At 34.1% G+C, this 24,205-nt stretch overlaps 1 protein-coding gene and 1 pseudogene across 1 annotated transcript; one reads left to right on the forward strand and one right to left on the reverse strand.

Annotated features, from left to right (window-relative positions):
- The first annotated feature begins 9 nt into the window (after positions 1-9).
- LOC128172815 (uncharacterized) lies at positions 10-1,512 on the forward strand. The gene is made up of 4 exons (XM_052838559.1): positions 10-186; positions 560-637; positions 871-1,044; positions 1,289-1,512. Exons 1-4 carry the CDS (start codon positions 137-139, stop codon positions 1,497-1,499), a joined length of 513 nt encoding a protein of 170 aa, XP_052694519.1. The 5' UTR covers positions 10-136; the 3' UTR covers positions 1,500-1,512.
- An 887-nt stretch (positions 1,513-2,399) lies between these two features.
- Positions 2,400-5,446, reverse strand: LOC128174719 (uncharacterized; annotated as a pseudogene).
- Positions 5,447-24,205: the final 18,759 nt, after the last annotated feature.

Raw genomic sequence — 24,205 nt, forward strand, 5'->3', positions numbered from 1 at the left:
AACGCCTAACATTTTGTACGGAAGTAATATAAAACATGGAAAGGGTGTAATTCCTTTGTTTATTTTCTCTATTACTGTATTTTTTTTTTACAGTGACGCCACAAGCTCGGCAAATTCCTTCGATGAATTTGAACAAATGTGGGTGAAAATGGGTGAAGAGTTAGAGTTAGAAGGCCCGCCAAAGGGGTGAGTTAAACTGCTTTTGTCAGAGTTATCTTTCTTCGGCCTGGTTTAATATGTCGTTTTCTAACGCTTAATTTGTTTCTTTTTATCCATTTATAAATATATGGTTTTAATTGAAATCAGAAAGTGTGTTATACATTTCTTGAAAGGCCTTCCACTCCTACCCCAAAAGTAAAAATAACTTCTTTTAGAACAAGTGAATGCAAACCGAAACAATTCTAAACATTATTTTAGAATTGAAATGATTTTAGAACCATTTTAAATTTTCCAATCAATTCCTTTTAATGATAATAAAATAAAATTAAAAATATGAAAGAAAAAACCGCAAGTGTGTATGTATCTTATTTTCACATTTTTTCTCACTCTTTTATTGAAGTTGTATTCCACCCGTTCCCTCTCCAGACTGCGAATCCACATTGAGTACAATTGGCACGAAAAATGAGTCATTAAAAAGGTAAAAATTGGATTCTAATGTACCAAAATGTGTTATATGTGTATTTAATAACTTTTTTGAAAAAAAATCTTCATTACATTTTCATATTGTTTAATTTCTAAACTATTAGCTAATTGATTTTTATGAAATAAAATTTGCAAATTTGAACTTTAAAAAACACCATGTTTAAATAAGTTAGATAATTTCGTTTAGCCATGTTAAAAAAGTTAGTGTCTTTCACGCTCTCTCTTTAGACCTCTAAGTCCTACACCAGAGAGTCACGGTAACTGCGACACCTTTTCACCAGTTGTCAGCTACTCGCCGGCCCTGGATTCCAATTGTAGTAGTGCCTTTGCGCCTGTTACATGCAACGGGGATGATAATGGTCGATTAAGTCAGACGGAAGATTCCATCCTGACCACTTTGAGGTGAGGAATGTTTTAATCACATTAATTTCATACATGTATCATCTTTTGATTATCGTCAATGTCAATTCATTTACAAAAGGGTTCTTTGAAAATGTCATTAAATTACTTTTGCTAATCTCTATGTTATAAAAGACATGGGTTCTAAAAACTCGCAAACTGATATAATCATTAAATGTGGGATGTACTTAGAATTAAAACGTTGTGGGTGACACTCAGTAAGGTTGATTTTATATTTTATCAACAGGCGAACAAATCCGGACAAAGTACGTAGATTAGAGAAGATGAGACAACCTTGTAAACCCGAGCTCTTCAAGGAACATTTTGATGTTTTAAAAACCCTCCTAGTCAGAGTAGCAAATGATTGTGAGCAAATTCGGATAATACTGAATTATGTGGAGGACAAGCTGGTTAAAGAAGACAAGTGCGTTAAAAGGGTTCAGTTTACAACTCTATAGTTCTGTAAAGAAAGTATCAGTTTGTGTTCAAGCTTTCATTGTGATAAGTGCATTTTTGTCTTTATATTATTATATAAAAAAGAGAATATTTAAATTGTATATTTATGTATATTGAAATGCCCCCAGGGCCCTTGATTGAGAAATAAAAAAGCTTGTACTATCTCTGTTGTCTTTCAGTTTCCTGATCACAAAAAGACCTAGAGAATCTCAAAACTTATAAAATTAAAAAGTATAACGCTAGTTTACTTACTGTAAAGGGTTGAGCAATGGTTCTACCTCTGGTGCAAAAATAAAGTGAAGTAAAGAAATGCTTCAAATTTTGCACCTTTTATACTCAAATTTACCTTTATATATTAAAGGACTGGCCCTACGAAAAACTGCGTTCTAAAGCCATGCCTGGATACAATATGTTAGTAATTCTAAATTTAGCAATACTTTACACTGTTGCTGTGGTTACAGATGACTTAGGTGACCCTAATAGTAGATATTTATGGTATCATCCTTCAACGGTTGCTATGCGAACTAAGGTGACCCTGATAGCATATATTTATATTATCATTCTTCAGCTGTTGCTATGTGAACTAAGGTGACTTTATTGACCCCTTGACTGTAGAGTTCACCTTGACTGTGAACCACCCCCTGAACCCATGACGTCATCCTGACTGCAGAGTGCCCTTGACTGTGAACTACCCCCTGACTGTAGACTCCCCCTTTGACCTCGTGACCTGGGGAAAACCCACTCGTGACCTGGGGAAAACCCATGACGTCATCTGACTGCAGAGTGACTGCACTCTGTCCTACTTACTACTGATAAGAGGAATAAAAGTAAAACTGGCATGACTTTATTTACAAATTTTTGACTGGAGTATCTGCTCTAACCTTGTTCTACTGTAGGAGCATTTATACAAACACCCACTCATGCCCATCTCTGAGAGTGGGTTTTGGTCTTTCAGAGGGGTTATTGCCCTTGGCTCTTTTTATTTTCTGTCTTCGAGAGCGACTTGACTGAGTCTTCTCGAACTTGGAGTCCAGCTATGCAATGATCCCGCTGAACTCCTCAGATCTCCACGGCAGAGGTTTGACAGTAAAGAAGGAGTCCTCATCACTATTTACCTCTTTCTCCGAGGACATGTACGTAATGTCCATGGCATCACGGACACGCCTCTTTTTCTCTTCATCCCAGCCAGGTTTTTTTTTCGCGATCATGGATGTTCTCCACTGCAATTTCTACAAAGAAAAATATAAATGCAATAGGAAGAAAAAATCTACACCACATGCAAATAATATAAAGAATTCGTTCTCTTCACTATAAAAATACAATTAGTAAATGTACAAGCAATCTTTGTTGACAACTGTAGTATGCAATGTTTTCATTAAGGAAGGAGTCTTTTCATTATCAAACATACTTCTTATAATAAGAAATGCATGAAATTTTGACACAGTCAAACGGATCATATTACTTAATGATTCTATCAGTTTAATTAAATTTGACCTTTTTGTTTTCGGATAAAGGTCAGGTCAAGGTCACTACCTTTTTCCTCAACGTAAAGAATGATAAAAATAAGTGTAGCTCTTTATAGTTCTGTAGACATTTGTTTAAGATTTGAAGATTCAAATCTTCAATGAAATCATAGACCATAAGAGTGTCTATCAGCTTATACTACTAAATTGGAATAAATATTTATACTAAAATTGATATTGCTTAGCCCGCATTTCCTCTAATTTTCTTAAATTTTGAAGAAATTTTGATTTTTTTTTATGCTTCCAATAATAAAATATTTCTAATTTTTATGTATTATGAAGACTTTATATAAAGATATAAATTGACAGAAAAGCTAATATATTGACCGTTTCATAAGAGAGAAAAACTGATTTTAGTGATTTTTTCACAAAAATCAATGTATAGAATGGGCGCTTTAAAAAGCTTATAAAAATGTAATTTGATAGGCAAATCATATTTTAAAAACATATTCTGAAACCCAAGTATCATATTATTAGTTCACATTAGTAAAACAAAATCCAACATTGTTGTTATTGTTTTTAAAATGCTAAAACAGACTCATTATATTATCTGCAGCAATTCTGAATTGCGCAACATGTGATATTTTCCTACAACAATATTACGCCAAAAATATAGTCCTTGTTCCATTCTAAACATTGATTACATTTGTATGATAGTAAAAAAGAAAGAAAAATATACTATTTTAATTTCCTTTCATCTTGATTTAATGAACAATTAATCAAATTTACGTTTGACAAGTCGAAAACCAGAAAAGACTCCTTCCTTAGCTTAAAATTTTCTTATCTTTGAAATTTTATACACCATATGGCTCAAAAATAAACTTAAATCAACTTATCTATTCAATATAACGTAAGCTACAAGAAATTCAGTTACCCTTTTTCTTCTGCTATAATGAAGCATTTTCATTGTGTGCTTGTCTACTTTTCCTGTAGACTCTTTGTGGTTTTTTAAGATATGGAGTCAAAGTCCCTCCCCACAGCAGCTAAAAATTGAAATAAAGGGTACATACACACAATGTATATTGAAAGGAAATATAATATAAATACATATATCACTAATCTAAATTAAGATCATCATCAGAACCCACAGGTTTCCTCTCCGTTATACTGCTTTCAACCAATGGGCAGTGTGTAGGAGAGAGAGCAATGGGTTTCCATGATGAATTAATACATGAAATTAAAATGAGTATAAGCATAACATTATGTGAAATAAATCTGTAAAGAGTAATTTTGGATGAATAAGAAACCATCTCAATACTAAAAGTATACAGAAGCAATTCATTAAAAAACAAATAGTTTTAAGTGTTGTCAAAATTAATATATCTTGTATGTATATATAACATGTATTTGAACATCATACCTTGGATTACACCATCCTGAACCTCAGGGTAAAGTCCCTTCACAAAGCGCCTTAACGCTTCAGTTATCTCCTTATTTTCATCAGATGAGACCCTTTAAGAATTTATATAATTGGTTTAACTCATGATTTTCCCAATGTTATGCTCCAACAATTAAAAATAAAAATGACTAAAGCTTTGTTATATAATTATCGGTATACATGTAAATAAAAAATTATATATAACAAAGAGATTTGAGAACTTAGTAGCTTAAAATTATTATAATAGAAAACAGTCTTTAACATTCTTTACGTTTAAATGGCATTGCTTGTAAAATAGTAAGCACTTACATGGATGATTTGAATTTTTAAGAACTTATAAATGTAGATATGAACAAAAAATGCTTTTTACTTCAAATTTTTGTCTGCCTTTTTGGTCACCCATTCTTCAGAACCATCCTCTATAGCATGCTTGTATGCATCATGAACTGCTGTCTGTTGGGAAAAAATGTGATAGGTATAAGAACTCAACATTTTAAGTTTTCACATGCATTTAATTTAAGACATGTTATCATATAATTTATAAAAAAAAATAAGAATTATATGTCTCTGAAAATTGATTCTCATGTTGACAGAGCCAAAAGTAGGTAGAATTACATGGTGCAATATCAAATGAAAAGAGTGCTTTACCTCTTTAAAGTTTATCTTTTTACTGCATAAATAAATCACATTTACATATAAGCTTACTCTGATTCTTGGAGGTCTTCCTTCCTTCTACAGTCTTTGCTTGAGGAAATCTCCTCCCTGAGTTTTTTTTACTTCTGTCGACAAACAGTCAATCTTCTTATCTATTGACCTGAGGTAGTCAATTATCCGATTCTACAAAAAAATGAAAAGTTGTAAAAATTGTTCAAAGCAATTTAATTTCATGTGTCCCTATATACTTTTGTATATTTTGCAAATAAAATCTTTTCATTTTGAAAATCTACACTTAATGGGTTTTTTTTTTGGTCGACTTAGTCATTATTTACTTAGTTAAGTATTGTAAATAATTGTAAATAAATTGCCAAATTACATGCCCGAAAGGCATGTGTAAATTTTTTGTCATCGTACAATAGGTGACAGGGGATAGTTTCGAAGGAAAGACCCGTCAAAATTTTGAAATTAAGGGAAAACCTGAGGTTTGGCTGGTTATTTGAGGGGTATAAATTGCTAGAATATTTATTGCATTCATTTTGTGGATAGAGGAGCTCATGTCAATTTCATTGATATATGACACTTTAATACTGGTAGCACTTTTCATCAGATATGGAATGAAAATGCGAAACTGTGGCCAAAATTTTAACTTTCGGTTTTGTGCTTTAAAAGTAAGGTGGGTTCACGAAATGTCACTCGAAAAGAAGGTGATTGACCCCCCCCCCCCCCCCCCATCAATTGGTGATTATTTGCATGGGTATACATTAAGCTACCAATCCTGTGGTAGTTTATGGCAGTTGCTCGGGACTGAAGCGTGGTGCTGGACCCGTGAAAATCTTAAAAAAGGGCAATTTTTCAGAAAATTTTGAGACCGTCACTGGCTATTCTACATAGAGCTATGTGTAAGTTGTACTTGTTTTATTCTGAAATGTTTAAAAATTCTCAAGAGTCGGGACCATGTGTCCCCTGTATGCAAACCAATTTAAGCAAATTTAAAAATCCACTGAACAATTAAATCACATATATGAGCACTATCTGCCTCACACATCCTCGACCAAAAAAACTATCCCCTGCCACCATCACTACTGGCTCTAAAAAGTACTGAAAGTGCCATTTTTTACTGATAAATTCTGATATTTACTGATATTGTACTGTTAGTGCTGAGAATTGCTGATATTTACTGATAATTTTACTGCTGTTACTGATAATTGCTGTTGGTTCTGATATTTACTGATATTTACTGATGCTTTTGCTGTGAGCTCTGATAATTACTGATATTTACTGAGATTTACTGTTGGTACTGAGAATTGCTAATAATTACTGAGAATATTTTAAGGCCCAAAACATTGTCTTTTAATTATTAAATAACACATATTTCAGATTTAACACAATTTATTTAAATATATATTCTTAAGTTTTATTTATTTGATATTAAGCTTCTTTTGAACTTCGGAAACTCACAGATCACATTTTAGACAATATTAGAAAGCCGGTCAAAAATTGGTACTTAAACTTAAGACAGACTCCACAAAAATTTTAATTTCTAAATGCGGTAGACATTTTTTTTCAACAATGAAAAACCCCATAATTCTTAACATGATTATTTTTCTTTTCAAAATAGAGAGATACCCGGTCATGACTTTATAATGTCTTTGAGGTTTTACTTCACAGAAAGATTAGCGAGGCAGTATCTGTGTATAGTATACATATTTTCAGCAGATCAAGAGGTTTGAATGTCGCAATTCAACCTTGTAAATTGTCAGTCTGGCACCTTGTGTATGACATTACGTAATATCCGTATACAGGAATCCATGATCTTGAGAATATTTATTCAAAGAGAAAAGTATTATTTTTATTGACAAGAATATGAATAACGTATTAGAATGATTTTCATATTCATCATCTTATTTGTTCCGCATTCAATTGATTCAAAAAAGTTGGATAAATAATCTCTCTCTCTCTCTCTCTCTCTCTCTCTCTCTCTCTCTCTAATAATGTTAACACAATAATGTTATTGTCCGACCTTTCACTCTTTCTCTTTAAATACATATGTAATATATCTTCTGTTGCACGGCTAAGTAATGTTGTCATGATCTAGTTCTATTATTGTAAATCTGCCCACCCTGCTCTCTCATTCTCTCTCTCTCTCTCTCTCCCTCTCTCTCTCTCTCTCTCTCTCTCTCTCTCTCTCTCTCTCTCTCGCATATATTACCTAGTCCTAAAATTTGAGTTTCCGAGTCAAAATGGCATAACGGCATTAGCACGATAAAGTTCTATTTCAGCATCACAACCGCCATTTCAAACACAGATTTCGAGTGTAAACTTTTCTAAGACTAAAAGAACACCAGCTTATAATGCTTTAGTTCTCTCTCTCTCTCTCTCTCTCTCTCTCTCTCTCTCTCTCTCAGATAATCTATTATAACGTATTTTGAGGCGTCAATGCAGAAAGGCATAAGCATGATTATGTCTCATTACAGTATCATAACCACCGATTGCAACAGCGATTTGATTGAAACCCTCTCTCTCTCTCTCTCTCTCTCTCTCTCTCTCTCTCTCTCTCTCTCATTAATACTTTATTCATGCACTGTATGCGGTTATATGACCAGCGGCTATATAATTTTGAAAATAAGACACACAATTTAACTGATTTTCCTTAATCTATGAACGCTTAGATATTTAATCTCCACGCCTAAAAGCAAGCAGAAAAAAATATTTTGTATGTCTGGGATTAATAAAAACCTCAGAACTAACAGAGAGCACTCAGACTATACACACGACAGGGTGACCACGGCAAGGTGTGAAAATTGACCACTTGTGTATATGTCTGGCAGTCGTTGAAAATATTCTTTTGTATGTCTGGGATCACGAAAACCCTCAGAACTAACATACAGCGCTCAGAATATATACACGACAGAGTGACCGTGGCAAGGTGTGAAAATTGACCACCTGTGTACATGTCTTGCAGCCTCAGAATAAACAAATATAAATGGCCGGGAAATACAATGTGAAACAAAAGTGTTTGATTTTATTTTGAAAACAAAATTAGTGATTATGGCCGGGATAAAAACATCTTTAGTTTATAATTATAAATATTCAACACGGTTCAAATAAAGAGTTGATCGCTCAAAATTTAGAATCATTAAATAGATGTTTTATTATCAATTACATAAAGTGGTTAAAATCTTTATAATTTTTTTTTTACTATGGATTGTTCTATATATACAATATAACACTGTAGTAACGAGTGGGTTGGCGCACGGGGATGGGATATATAGCAATTCTGCAATTTCTACATTCATTTATTTATGTGCTGAATTGTGTTAATCAGCTAAAATAAAACTTAGAACAAGAACAAACAGAAAAATATGCATTGAAATAAATAAGCAGATTATAAGAAGAATAATAAAATCTAATTTTTGTGGTTGTAAAAAAGAAGTTACTGTTGATAAAACTTTAGTTAGATCTTACATATTTCTTTTTAAAAAATGCCCGGTATTTGTTTACCGATAATTTTAAATAAATATAATTTGCATGTTACAGTAATTAAAATTAATTTCTTAAAAATCCCCTGCCTGTAATTCTCAGTAATTATCAGCAATTCTCAGTACCAACAGTAAATCTCAGTAAATATCAGTAATTATCAGAGCTCACAGCAAAAGCATCAGTAAATATCAGTAAATATCAGAACCAACAGCAATTATCAGTAACAGCAGTAAAATTATCAGTAAATATCAGCAATTCTCAGCACTAACAGTACAATATCAGTAAATATCAGAAATTATCAGTAAAAAATGGCACTTTCAGTACTTTTTAGAGCCAGTAGTGCATATGTTTACTTGTCATTTCTTCCATCGTACCAAAGTTATTCGCGTAACTTGCTTTGTGCAGTCAAAATTCTCGGTACGACTTGTCAAATAAGTGTTAATCGTAATCTTTGAAGTGTTTAGTTAAACATATTGTATATGTTTGCTAAATTACGAGACGTACATCGATGCCACGTGTAGTCATGATTGGGCGGTCATGTTACCATTTTTGAAATCTGCTAAACCGGTCAAACGACCAGGAAGTGACTCTAAAGTGAATTATAAACAAACACGTGTTAGAAAGTTTCGGCACCAATGGCAGAAAGACAGGCCATGGCTGGTGTATGATTCGGTAAACAATCTGATGTCTTGTGCATGGTGTAAAAAAGAAGGTTTACAAAGTAATACATCAGACTCTAATCATTTCCGAATCGACGCTGTACAAGACAACGAGGAATCAAAGTAGCTGGCATTTGGCATATTATGTAAACTATGATATTAAAATCCACATTTTAATTTCACTACTGTATACAAGGAAATGTTGATGAATTGGCGAATAACGAATTATGTCTGAACGAATTCAAGACGGTGCACAAGTGTTTGCAAGAGGAGAAGGGCGAGAATCGCCCTGAATTTAGTATAATGTCAACTCACGTTGAAGAAATTGAAGTGCTTGACAAGGTCATTCATTTAACTGTGACAAGTGTTGTCATTTTGCCAATGTAAATAAAGTGCGCCGATCTTTGTCAACTTATTTGAAGCAATGATGGTACTCTTATAAATGTCTTTGCTTTGAAAACAGTGGTATTGTCTCGACACTGTACGCCTCAACGTTATTAAAACATAAATTTCCCTAGTTTTTATTTCTTTATTTATAAAACTTTTTGGTTTTTTTTTACTCTGGTGCTGAAAGAAGCACTCAGTTATAAATGAAATCCTATTGATATATATTAAAAATTTTGTGTCTAGTTTAGATTGATAACTTAGATCTCCAAGACAGAACTGTTCCTCTTGGTTCGAACTCCCTGCAAACACGGACAAATACACTTCACAATAGTTCCATGCCACACTACACCTCGCTTTTACAGGATATTAGGAATAGGTTACCGATTACAAACGGCATTCTATGCTCAAGACATAATTCTGGTCAAGAGTTTTTAAAAATATGACCGCCCACGTCAACACACGCCCAGAGAACCTCTCTCACCACGACAGAACCGCTTCTCTTGGTTCCTCGAGCCTCCGTGTTTTCCGCTAACTCTGCAAACACGGAGGTAAGAGCCTCTGTGCTGACTGTAGCGTGCCCTCTACCCCAATGAGATTGCTGAAAGAAATCGCCAATTCAATATATTATGTTGAGCAAAATCATTGAATAGTGTGTTTAATAAATGCAAGCGAATTTTAATTGAGGCTTCCACACGGTTAAGCAAAGCATGTAAATGTATAACTATTTATAATCAGAACAATGTGGTGTATTTACTTTTGTTGTTTTTTTGTTTCTCTGGTTGCTGATGGGTTTTTACAATATTCATAACGATCAAAAAGTAGTAATTATTACAATTGTTTCTTTGCTCCATCAATATCAATGCTGAATAATTAAAATGTTTTACCTCTCAAAGGACACGGACTCGATTAGTCCCTAAAATTCCTCCACCTCCTCGTCGTCAAAGGTCAGATGGTGCAAGTTAAAAAAGGTTGTTAAGTATAACTAAAATCTTTTTAAAATTATATTGTTCTTAATTTCGAGTATTAGGTAATATTTAACGATGAATATGTATTTTACCTCAAACGGAGTAGACGATGTGGAATTAAAGCACCGCTGACCATCAAAATTATTTGCTGGTCGGATGCTAAGGGTGTAAAAGACCTCTCCAACTGAAGTGTGTACTTTGTACATGTGTAAATCTAGCAATATATATATATATATATATATATATATATATATATATATATATATATCTATATATCTATCTATCTATCTATATGAAAAAGCAATTGTAACTTGGAGTTTAATTAATTTGTAAGCAAGAACATATTGAAATTCTATATTAAGGTTATTTAAATGCTCACTCCAGCTCTTTTGAGACACGTGAGTGAACAGATCAAGTATGAACAACATTCAAATGTTTAAAATATATTCTACGTACTCAATATAGAAAAAAAGATAGCTTTGTTATAGATTTATTCTCTTAGAAAAAGTTTTTGAATTTTTTTAATAAAAGAAAGAGAAAATATACTGTGTAGGCTTATGTCACAGGTGTATTGAACTGCATTTAGCTTGTTTTAATTCTTTTCTGACTTTCTTTGATGGGGTTTGAGAAATATCTTCGCCGCCGTTTGCCTCACAAGAATCAGATTCATCTGCACTGTGATTAGATAGATCTTTGGCAAAGCTTTCATCCTCCAAACAATTTGAAAAGAAAGATGTCATAATAGTTTGGGACTTGTTAAAGTCAACTTCTATTTTTGTTTTTTCCTCTTTCAGTGTTAGTAATTCTTCTTCTAGATAAATTTTTTCATTGAATCATTTATAAGAAAGGACGTTAGCCATATGGATATTATGAATTTTCATTTATCCATAATTTCCATGTTTTCAGCTCTAGCCACGTGGAGGCCTCCTTGTTGAAGAGCCATAAAATTCAGTAAAATTTGTAACAAAATAAAGCCAAGTTGAATTGAATACATAAATCAAATCATATGCCTCATTCATTTACTATGAAAAATATAAGAATTATATGGAAATTAAGCTTTTGAATATTGAATGTAAATTCAATAAAATATTTTTATCTTGAAACTGATGACAAAAAAGAAGAAACCAAAAATTGAAATAAATTTCCATATTATTTATTTTATAGTATCTCCATATGAAAAGATGTGGCACTCCTAGCCACACATTTTGTGTTCCCAGGTCCTACGGCGTGGACGTGGATATACAACAGGACCACTTTTTTATAGAATGAATAAATAATACAACATTGTAAATTAAATATAAAAGAACAACCCCTCCAATTCAACCTCTTAATTCACTTGGTCCCATCTAAGTGGGAGAGAGAAAAAAAATCCCCAAAAATCTCGCATCTGTAATTATTACCCTAAAAATGATATTTCTTTAACCACTCGGTCCCGTTTAAGCGGGAGAGAAATAACGAAAATGACACCCCCAAAAAAATCCCAAAAATTCTCTTATCTTAAATTATTACTCTAAAAAGGTCATTTCTTTATTCACTCGGGCCTGTCTAAGCGGGAGAGAAATAAAGAAAATGACCAAAACAAAATCCCAAAAAATCTCTTCCTACCCTTTAGGTCATTTCAAGGTCAGCCGTCATACTAAATCTTAGGGCGCTTGTTCATTGACAGAGTTTTAGTATTTCTTATACGTTTGACTTGTCCCGGTTTTTTAGCCAGCCGAGAAGAAGTGGGTATTTCTAGCAGGCCATCTGAAGACTGGACCGTGTTTACACGAGGCCTAAATTTTATGACTTTATTGAAGAATTTCTTTCGGCGGTCACTATTCATGCTTAGCCAAAAAAACAATGAGTGACCCTAAGAATTTTTGATCTGTCTGCTAATTCAAGATTTCCACTACCATGAAGGGCACCATGGATATTTTTGAGGCGTTCTACCAGTTCTTGAACTTTTGAAATGTGCCAGTCACCAACTGATAAATTTTATGATTCATTGATTCACAGTTGTTATTTTTCCAGTGTGGTGGGATATTTGAATGTTTCAGTCGTGGGAGGAAAATCTTTTCTTTAAATGTTGGAGAAAGTTTTTCTTCTAAATACTTTAATTCTTTTCTTTAAATGTTGGAGAAAGTTTTTCTTCTAAATACTTTAATTCTAAGTCATTAAATTGTTCTAAAATTTCTTTCTCTTTTTCTAAAAATTCCATGCGCGAACCAGTGTAAAGTAAACCATTTGGTCCAAATACCGCAGAAATAACCTGACTTCTATTTTTTTTCCAGAAATGTTTTGGTTAAACATGTTTCTTTAAGCATTTTCTTTTAAATGTCTAGTACATAAAATGTACTGAGAACTTTGAAAAGATAGTTTTGACTGCATTAATCATAGCTTGTTCCTCATCAGTGCCAAATACAATTTTTTCAACAGGAAATTGAAAGCCTAAAGCTGATCTAATTTTCGAGAGAGATTCACAGTATGTTGAGAACTGTCCATCCCAATGGATGAAAACAGGCCAAAACAAAACTAGGGAGGTTGAGGAACCTTTTCTTTTGATAAACCAGAGTTGTAGGAAAACAAGGCCCTAGATTGAATGCTCTGTCGATGCCAATCACACTGTCATTTGTCATGCAATTTCTTTGTTCGTCAGTGTAACATACAATGTTTGGTGGTTTGCTGTCATTATTGGCAACTACGCAGCTAGCTGCAGATCTGTAGCTCTCTGGTTGAAAAAATTCGGATAGACAAACCAGAGAGCTACAGTTCCAAGCGTTGTAAAAACCTCCGATTTACGTTTTGGGTAAATCGACGCACCCGAAATCTCGCTACTAGGTAAACATGGCTGTCATAAGACGAGTTTTTTAAAACGATGACATTCCAAGGCAAAGGATGGCCGTTGTGAACCATTGAAAGGAAAGCAAAGTTAGCAGAGTTAGGGTAAACTATATGTTTAATTAATAAATCCAATTTTTTAGGCGGTTGAATGCTTTTAAAGTCGGATATAATTCCCGAAGCGAGCGACACAAAAACGGCGGCTTAAATCGGAGGTTTTTACAACGCTTGGAACTGTAGCTCTCTGGTTTGTCTATCCGAATTTTTTCAACCAGAGAGCTACAGATCTGCAGCTACTACGCAGCGGATATAAGCATTTTGTTGCAGGGATGTTAAGATTGTTTGAATGTCATCAGCCATATTATTTGAATTTGAATGTGTCTGTTTTTTAATTTGGGTAGGGCTCGGGTTAGGTCCAATAAAGTTTCGGTATCAATTTTCTTCAGATCTTTGGCAATTTGCTAATGGTTTTTAATCCCTTATATCATAGCAGACGTTTGAGCCAAAGTTGTACGAATATGTGGTTGATTTGTTCTTATTGAATTTCCATGAATCTGTTCCCCTGGGTAATTGCCATTGTATTCAATTAAACACATCATATGTAGGTCATTGCGTTTTGTCCAATTCTGGAACCAACTAACCCTCCTTTGAAAATTGTTGTCTTCTCTGTGTTTTGAATGATACCGCGGAAGGATAACAACAAAATTTACATCTGGCTGAGGGTCTAGTAGAACTAAATTACCCTTTTTTTCGAAGAACTGATTTTGTTTTTTGTGAATATATTCAAACTTTCCAGTATTTGTAGCCAAATAGTGAGGATATTTTTAATGAGGGCTTGTTCCATGCTCCGCAATCATCTACAAATGTTCTGGGTTTTTTATGCCATGTCAGAGTCAAAAGCAAAATAAACATTTTCTTTTTTACCACAAGGTATAGATTTCAAATTTTCTCCAACAGTTGTGTCCAAAAGATTTTTTAAAGAGTGGTCAAAGTCAGTAAATTTTCCATTTAAAGTATTTGTTTGTCTAATGTCCAAAATTAAATTTAGCAGAGTCATTGTTTCTGTTGTCATGACCAGTTTTTGTCATAGAAATTTCATCAGTCAATTCCTCGTCTTGTCCATCATGTCCAATGTCTTAATCATTCTCATCTGCTTCGGCAGCAGGAAATATTTTGTCAAACTTATGATTAGCATAAGAATGGTCTGTCATTGAAATGTCATAAGCAATGTCTGTTGAATGTGTTTCTGGCTCTTGTAAAGAAAGGTCACTGTCAAGAGGGGGGAGTTCATTTTTTTCTGGTCTATGGTCAGAAGCACAGTCTGAGATAAGGTCTCATATAGAAGATTGGGAGTCCACCAGGTCAAAATTTATAGGGAGTGAATTGTCATTATCTCCTGTATCTAGAGATGCGATACAGCTGGGAGCTTTTTTTTCTTTTTTATTAATAAAGGATAAATATATAAAAGCTTATTGGAAGAAAAAAACAAGTAAAAATAAAAAGTAAAGGTAATTTAAATTCATATGATAAATATTTCATTGCAAATTACCTAATATAACAGTGGTAGAACTAGGCGAAACATCAGGTGTCGTAGAACAAGTAGAGGAGGGGTTGGTAGAATTGCCTATTCTACCTGTAGACCTTATCCCCTCCTCTACTTGTGTCGTGGTCTCCTGGTCTCCTGTGTGGAGCTCCCCGATCCCTCTCGGGTGGGGGTGGTGGTACTCCCCGAACCCACTGGGGTGGTGGGGGTGGTGGTGCTCTTCGAACCCTCTGTGTGGTGTTACTCCCCGAACTCTCGGGGGTGGGGTAGCTGCAGGACTGTAGCTCCCGGTCTGAAAAAAATCGGATAGACGACCTTGGAGCTACAGTGCCTCCCATTGTAAAAAACTGCAATTTACGGCGCACTAAAAATTGCGCTAGTTTTGGACTTATTAGGGCCCCGCAAGGATTTGCGGGTGCCCTATAGTAATCACTCTGTCCGTCCGTCCTTCTGTCCGTCCGTCTGTCACTCTTCTGTCCACAAATTTCCTGTTTTTTTCTAATAACTTTTTTTATGGTTGCCAAATCAAGTTCAAATTTGGTATGGTACTTCAGTATGCAGAAATACATATTTTGATGCTACGTTTGGTTCTCTATGTCTTCTGGTTTGGAGCTAGGGTGGTGGGGTAGATTCCTAACTATGCATAAGAAGAATGGGCAAAGAGAGATAACTGCTGAGAATGTTACCATTGTATACATGGAAGGCTGTGCAATAGTTGTCCTTTGGGATGAATTAACCTTCCACAGGAAGAAAATCCTAAGCTTTATCTTTATCTGTCACATTGAGATTAATTACTGCACTGCCTGTGTCTGCAAATGAACTTTGTCTTGAAGTTAAGGTCAATTTTGAATGATGTGTAGTATTGTGTACATTCTTTGAAATATGGATTTAAAATATAATATTCATATTTTATTTTGGTTAAAATACCATACACAATGATTTATAATAATTTATTGAATAGAGGCAAAGCCTAGGTATCATTGCATTGGTATCAATTCTTTGTTTTTTTAACAAATTTTATTTCATCCCATGTTAACCCACTTTATCCCGTGGATATGACTCATTGCATATTTGTTTGATATCCCACAGTTGTGACTTTACAATGGGATTTGCGTAGGCATAATGAAGTAAAATAATGTAGAGTTTTATAAACAGTGTAAACATTGATTGCGGTGTATAAAACATGGGATAAATAGAATCTCATATGATTTGTAGTATAATATGATTTGTATCCAACTTGTCTGTTTTATCCCCTCACTAAGGCTCAAGAAAAAAAAACACTTTAATTGTTGGATGAAAATCATATCCAACTAAAAATCACGAGATCCTATATATTCCAGTTCTTTACATCTTCTGCCGGGCATTTATTTTTCATCATTGTTAATATAAAGAGGATGGAATTCAAAGTTTTTTTCACTTCTCTATATTAATTGTCACAGCGGGGGCCCTTCCTGACTGGTCAGTTTTCTAGTTAACCTTGTTTTCACACAAATTCTGTAAAAAAAAATTAGTACCATTAAATTCTTTACCAAATTTACTACTGATATCGTCACTTTACCTGCCTCAGATTTTCTCTTAAACATGGTAGCAGACCTCGTAAAATAAAGTATGTTAATTTACGTCGAGATCGGGAGTCGCCACTTTAAAATGTAAACAAACTTGCACCACTTTAATTTACAGGGCTGGTGATGGTGTTTAAAAGACTATCAGAAACAAGTGAAGTGACAATATCTGTAGTAAATTGTACGAGGATTTTTTTTGGAATCAAATTAATGTATAGAATATGTTCGGAAATGAGATTAATCAGTCCAAAACTAGCGCATTTTTTTGTGCGCAGTAAATTGCATTTTTTTTTTACTATAGGAGGCACTGTAGCTCCACAGTCGTCCATCCGAATTTTTTCAGACCGGGATCTACAGACCTGCAGCTAGGGGGTGGGGGTACTCACCGAACCCTCTGGGGTGGTGGTTGGGGTGGCTGTACTCCCCGAACCCTCTGTGGTCGCAGTGTTGGTTGCAGTTGTTGCTGTTCCTTTAATAAAAAAGACAATAAATTAATACTTATAATATTTTTAGTAAATTTTGCGTTAAATTTTAAAAAGTAGAACTCATATATTTGGTAAGGTGTATGAAAATTAAGGTGTAAATGTTATATTGAAATTTGGTCCCCCACGTGCAACATCATGTTACCAAAAAATCGATGATGAAATTCGAATGGTAAATCGAGTTGAAAAATATATAGGTAGTTTTATGACAAAACACAAAGGTATTCTCTCCGTTATATGTCAACTATTTAAAGACATTGGTTTTGAGATTCTGATTAATATGAGACAAGCATTTATTAAGGGAAATGAGTATGACGTCCTGAATGTCGGTTCAATACAGACTAACTTTGTGAATTGGTTGATAAAAATTTTCTGGAAAGCTATTATAATACAGCTTTACAGCCACTTGTAAACTAGCTGCAGGTCTGTAGCTCTCGGTATGAAAAAATTCAGATCGACAACCTGAGAGCTACAGTGACTCCCATAGTAAAACTTCAATTTACGGCGCACAAAAAAAATATGCGCTAGTTTTTTTTATTTATTATTATTGAAGATTGTATTATTATTTATCTTTCACCTACACAAACAAGTATAAATACATGTAAAGTAACATAAATTTTTCCGCTAAAAATTACCAAATCTTTGCAGGTCGTTTATTCTAACTAATTCTAAAAAATAATAAGGGTAAAGCTGTCAATGTGACAGCAAAACGGGTTTTCTTTTGTGTGAACAGTAACCATAATCCATTTGTCAATCCTGAATTGATAAATATTACCTATCCAAAGAAATGGGGTACTCTATATGCAATGTTTTTGCCCAAAAATGTTCAACAGCTGATATTTTATCATAAATTATCAGAAATCAAAATCCTAGCAATTTGCATACCTCTGATATATGTATAATTGATCTGCAAAAGAGCTTCTTATCTTGAAAACTGTTCGAGCAGTTATCGGTACAATAAGGGTACCTTTTTAACAGCCACTCGTCCGCCCGCCATTTTTACTATTTCAATAATCGGAAACCCGGTTAAAAATTCTCTCTCAAAATTCTTAGAATTCAGAAGCAATGGAGTTACATGGGACCTCATGTTGGTCTTCGAACCCCATGCCGCTCAAAATATATTTACCTACTTATGAAATTTCTTGATCCGTCTCATTTCTAGAAAAGAGTACGCATTAACTTATATTCCAGTTTAAATTACATGTCAGCTTTTTTTTTTTAGAGAAATAAGATATTAGGCATTTCCTTTTATAATACCATGAGAATTATATTACGGAAATTAGCGAATTTGTCACATCGCCAACGATTTTTTATCACCTCTTTCTGTTTGGTCCAGTTTCAATCATACCTCAATTTTTTTTCTAAAAATAATACCGGTGTTTTCGATAGAAAAGGTGCCGTTCATTAAAAGCTTATTGCAACAGTTTAGCTGAATATTATGTTTATTTTTCGTCCATTCCGGCGGTTACGGCATGCCTTTTCCCGCAGCAGTTGCCATATAAGGTCATGTCAAAATTCGACAAACTTGTTGACTTTACATTTGTCAATTTGTATCATATCAGATGTGATATTGCCGAGCTACAAATTACAAATGCAGAAACTACGGATTGAAAGTGTGCAAAGTTGAAGGTTTATTTAACTAATGTAAACAATAAAGTTGCAAACTGTGCATCATGCGAAGGAACTGTGTCAAATCTTACAGGTGTTTATGCCCGAGTTTTATAGGTTACACGGTCAGAATTACACATATTCATACTCAGGCTCACACATCAACACGATTGCATATTCGTATTTACAAGTTTACAAGTCTGGATTTTTAAACAAGATAACCCTTCATATTTTTTAAGGTAACATAATGCAAGAAAAATAATTAAGGTCTTCCGTTTCCAACGGAAGACCTTTCTATTATTGTGCTGGTTAAGATTATTCTTATTTTTCTTTTTTTTTTTTTTTCTTCCTAGACGCGAACTTTGAGGCTTCATATCGTGCTCATTTCTGAACGGTTTTTGCTCAAATTTTCAGGGCTAATGGACTTTACAAAACACTATCTTCATCAATTCATAAAAGTTAGAATTCCCTTTCCGGTAACGAGTTATTCCCCTTTTAAATTTTTTTAGGGCCTTTGGTTTCCAGACAAAGGCTCCGAGACTATGATAGCAGGGAATGGGAATCCAACGAATTTGAATAGCAGAGACATTGTAGTGGTGCACATTAGTTTTTGTTTTTAGATTACGTTTTTTATTTAGGAAAAGGTAGGGGGTCAAAAAACAGGATTCCAAAAAGTGCAAAAATTTAGACATATTTTCCTTTATATCTTTTTAACGAAAAATATTTTGTAAAGACATGTAGAATAAAAGTTGTGCAGAATATCAAGGGCTTTCATTTAACACCAATAAAAAAGGGCTTGCTCCTTAAATTAAGGGCCAATAGCCTCTAAAAGTTTTTGCTTAATAACTCAAAAACGGTTAGGATTTTAATATGGCTGTAGCAGGAAAAGTTGCTTGTTGGGATATCATAAAGGTCGTAACAATGTTATTTTGTAAGTGATTTGTGTAGTATGAGTGTAAAAAGCTTTACATGTTGACATGTACCTGTTTTCATTTGACAAGTTAACGAAAGTCTTTGTGCGTACAACTGGCATAAAGTTGCCGCAGAAAGTATGCTGGTTTATACAGGAGGCATTAATTCATAAGATGTTTTGTTGGAGTATAAGCTTTTCCTTTAGGAGTTAAAGTCATTGTTGTTAAGTTCTTATAGTGCACAATCATTAAAAACGGCAATTGGAAAACAAAACATTCTTTTTCTTTTCTAGTAAACCACAAAATTTGGAATTAAAAAACTCTGTGCATTACATTTTAGTTATTAACTCCATGCATTTAAAATCTACCTTGAAACAGAGCTGCATGTGTGTGTGTACCATTACGTAAGCTCTCCCTTGCCCGCGGCCGAGAAATTCGGTTACCATGCTCGCGGCTGGACTACCTAGCGGTCAGCGGTTATCTAATACACGAGAGTTGCGTCTCTCATATATGAGTTTATTTAGCCGCGAACTTAAGAATTGTTTTAGTTTTGATAACACAAAATCTTTTGTGGATTAAACGAGTGGATGTCAAGTAAGAAATAGTTCATTTAATTAATAAAAGCAATTTCATTCTCTAAAGCAATAATAGACATAGATCAATTGTGGGGTTTAAGTTTAAAATATATAACTTCTATTTGATAGAGTAAGGTCATTATACTGCAAACTTTTCAAATCTTCCTTGGTTCTGAGCTGTGCGTTTCTGTGCGTTGTACCTTTACGTAATCTATTCTTCGTCCACGGCCGAGGAGATCAGCCACGGCTGCATTACCTAGCGGTAAGCGGTTATTTAATACACAAGATTCGCACACAGGGACTTACACTTACATGCATATGAACGTGTTTGAATTATATAGCCGTATATACAAGAACTGTTTTAATTTTATGTTATAAAAGTTTGTCCTACTTGTATATATATTTAATTAAATACATGTATTTGAGTGTAAATGAATATTAATGAACGATATTACTCCAAATCGGAAAAATCGTTAGACATAAACTAATGGTTCGTTTGTTCAGGTAATTAAAGTACTTTAAAAACTGTTCAATTAATGTTTTAAATCAACACCCCCCCCCCTTCAAATATTAAACCTTTAAATGATGATCATCCCTCGCACATGGCTGAGGAGATCCGGCGCGAGTGGATAAGTGATCCGCCGTCGGTTCGTATTCTTCTACATGTACCTTATGACGCGTTTATGTTTCATATTTTGCACGGACACAACTATATTTTATTATGTTTTCAACTATTATATTAGTTTAAGACGAAAATATAAATTGATTTTACTTGTACAGTTGATTAAGCATTGATTTATACGATAGCGTACAAGGTAGTTTAAACATGAAATCAAATTATAATCAAAGTTCCATGTTTGCGGTAGGGGCTAGCACGATAAAGGAATGCCCTGAATTGAGGCATTCGATTATTATTTTAAAAAATATTCACATGAGTTTAAACATCTTTAGATTAGATTCTATCGGTCACATATTAATAACTTCTGTAGTCTCATTGTGGAAGCGAACTCATTGCTGCCCCCCCCCCCCCCTTTCCTCCCGCCCCGCTGACAGGTGCTCGCGCTGGATTTTTTTTTAATTGGAGAAAAGATAATAAGATCTGTCGAAAATCATTTTTGGTGGATTCTTCTTATGTGTAACATTTTGTTTCACTTTCCCACCCCTTTGTTTATTCGGCCAGTCTGTGTTAATTCAATTGCCGCATGCGACCGAAAATCTTGTGTCGCTTCAGCGCATACAGCTCAGAACATTTATAGCCCCAGGTCATCAATTGTTATGTAATTGAGTAACAGTTGGAAGGGTGATTTTACTACATAAAATAATAAAATCATAATATAATCTATTTGAATTGAGTACCATGCGTATAGATTCCCATAATAATAAAAAAAAATTATTTCCTCTCTATGTTTACATTTAACTTTGTTCAAATAATTAATAAATTTTCTATCATTGAAATTGTGTGCTTCATCAAATACTGATTCCGATTACCTTGAAGTCATTAATTTTCCATTGGCTTTTGACAAAAGAGAGACGCCTGACCATCCAATGAAAACAAATACACAGAGTTTGATTGACAGGTTCAGCCAGGTGCAGGTCTCACCCGATGTCCGAGGTTATGTGTGCTGTTTGTACACAGCCGAATGGTCTCAGTAAGAGTTATCAGTAGGAGTTATCGATGTAAATAAATAATAAAAATGCATGCCTATCAAAACATGATCGTGCAAGTTAAAGTTGATTTAAGTTTGTTCCAATAGAAATCATGTTTCACTAACTGTATTTAATATTTTTTATGTATAGCGAATTTTAATATTGTTTCAGTACTGAAACATCGCATGAAAACGTTAAATATACATTTACTCTGTAACTAGTCGTCTTTTAATACATATACCTTTCTTTTGTTTGTTAAAAATTCGTTCAATTTTGTTAAAGTAATGTAAAACACGGGCGCCATTTTTAAACAATTAACTTGTCAGAGAGTTCCGAATGAAATCTGATGAACATTTCACACGGTTCTTGCACGCTTTGCCCGAAACGCTAAACGGTTTACATGAAACTCTAAAAGGTTTACACGAAACGTTTCTCGCACGTAGGCCGCACGCTTTTTTGGTGTAGTAGTACGTTTTAGGTTCTGTAAATTTTGTCAGCACGCAATTCTAAACTTGCACATAGTCTTCAAAAAATTTAGAAATATTTTAATACAGAAGTTATCTTTGAGAAAAGTTTACGTGTTTTGTAGGCGGGTTTAGTTTAAAAAAGAAATACACTTCCTGACATGAATCACGAGTACATACTGTTTATAACAATGCTTGCTACCCTTTGAAAATTTAACTCGCCATTAAACATCTCATTTTTTAAAGAATGTTTGAAACAATTACATAAACTCTGCTCGACAAATAGTTTTCCTAAAATATTTTCTTCCTTTCTTTTTTCAAAACACGTTTTATATACAGACTTTCAATTACAACACATTTTTATAACAAAAGCAGAACTGAAAGTATAGTCATTATAATCTTTTGACACCATATAACATATATTTTCAACTCGCAGCAACAACGGAAGACCTACTCGGGGCTTTGCCACGAGCTCTGCTCTAGTTCATTATATACTCGTGTGGGATAGTGAAATTTCACCTCGGGGCCAAGGTTGGCGGTCTAGGACGAGGCTTTGCCGTGAATCTTGTCCCCTCGGTGGAATTTCACTATCCCACACTCGTAATAATGAATGATTCTATTATTCTCCTAATCTTACACAATGTGCATTGGTCACTATGGTCTGGATCACTCATATCCTGAAGTCTGGTGCTGGCTTTGTAACAGCAGTTTCCCCAGGTGTTGCACAACTCTCTAACGTCACCAGGTAGTAGGGTTTCAGCACTTCCTGGATGTAGTCCATCACATTTTCCATGTACTGTTCTCAACCATCTACTTTTGGAATCTCTGAATAGTAAAAAAAAATGAATGAAACATAAATTTTTACATAATACAGCAGTGACTAAAATAATAGAAAACATATCAGAATTGTCTGATGGTGTGTAGCTGTCAAAACAGTTAGCATCTGTTGTTTTTATAAGGGTGCTTTTGGTTTTTTTCAATGATTTTGAATTTGAAAAAAATTTGCCAATAATATTTATAGTATGTTCAACTTGTCAAGAGGCAAGACAGGTCAAACTACCTTCTTTGCACAGACTAATGGCAGTGCCATCCCCTCCAATATACGTATATCCGTATCAACAAGCCGTGGCGGCCTCTTGGATATCTTGAATAGTTATTTTATTATAGATGCAGTCCACAATGAATTCTGGAAAAAGTCCTCTGTTTGTGTTTTGAGAAAGTTTCCACACTTTTGAACACTCTTATGACCATTTCCAGATAAATCTAATCGCTCTCACTGGCACTAGAATTTGATTTTAGGATTGTCGTAATCTTTTCTACGAATCCATGGAAATGTGGTGGAATATGATTTAATAGTTTGCCTAGCAGACTGAGGAAACTTTGACCAAATGTTGTACTGACAACCAGCAGAATGTCTTCTTCACGCATGTCAGATGTAAGGATGTTAGCATCTATCACGGATGTCCTGAATTTTTCAAGAACTTCACTAGCATTCTTGACTGTCTGTTCCTTCTGCTTGTGCTCTTCAACCTTCGTTTGCAGAAGCGTCAACATCTTTGCTGTAGTGATGGATGTACTCTGGACTTTTGTTCGCCGAGTGAGTTTCAGTCTTTTCCTTGCTGAAGAATCACTGACATTTCGCATTGTACTTATTCGGGGAGACGGTGTGTCTCTGGTGTCTAAATTAAACAATAAAAGCTTATTTATTTCATCAACTAAGTACATGTACTTTTAGATTGTTAATCCATGCTTAGAATCTGGGTTATATGAATATGGTTACGTAAGTTAGTGAAAAAACTTTTTTATTAAAACTGACATTGAATATCGATTTTGGTATGCTTTTTCACTATTGAAAATTAATACTTAATGTCAATATTCACATATTTTCAGTGTATATGTCTATCATAACACTACATCGATATTTTATCATAAAGTCCAATAAATTCGAATTACATATTGTTGGGTCCAAACTTGTTGTGAACTATGAAGTGCTCTCCACAATACAAATAAGTCAACTCTTTGCATTGGGTGTTTTAAGGGGTTATTC

Source organism: Crassostrea angulata, chromosome 2, assembly GCF_025612915.1.
Source record: "Crassostrea angulata isolate pt1a10 chromosome 2, ASM2561291v2, whole genome shotgun sequence".
NCBI lineage: Eukaryota > Metazoa > Mollusca > Bivalvia > Ostreida > Ostreidae > Magallana > Magallana angulata.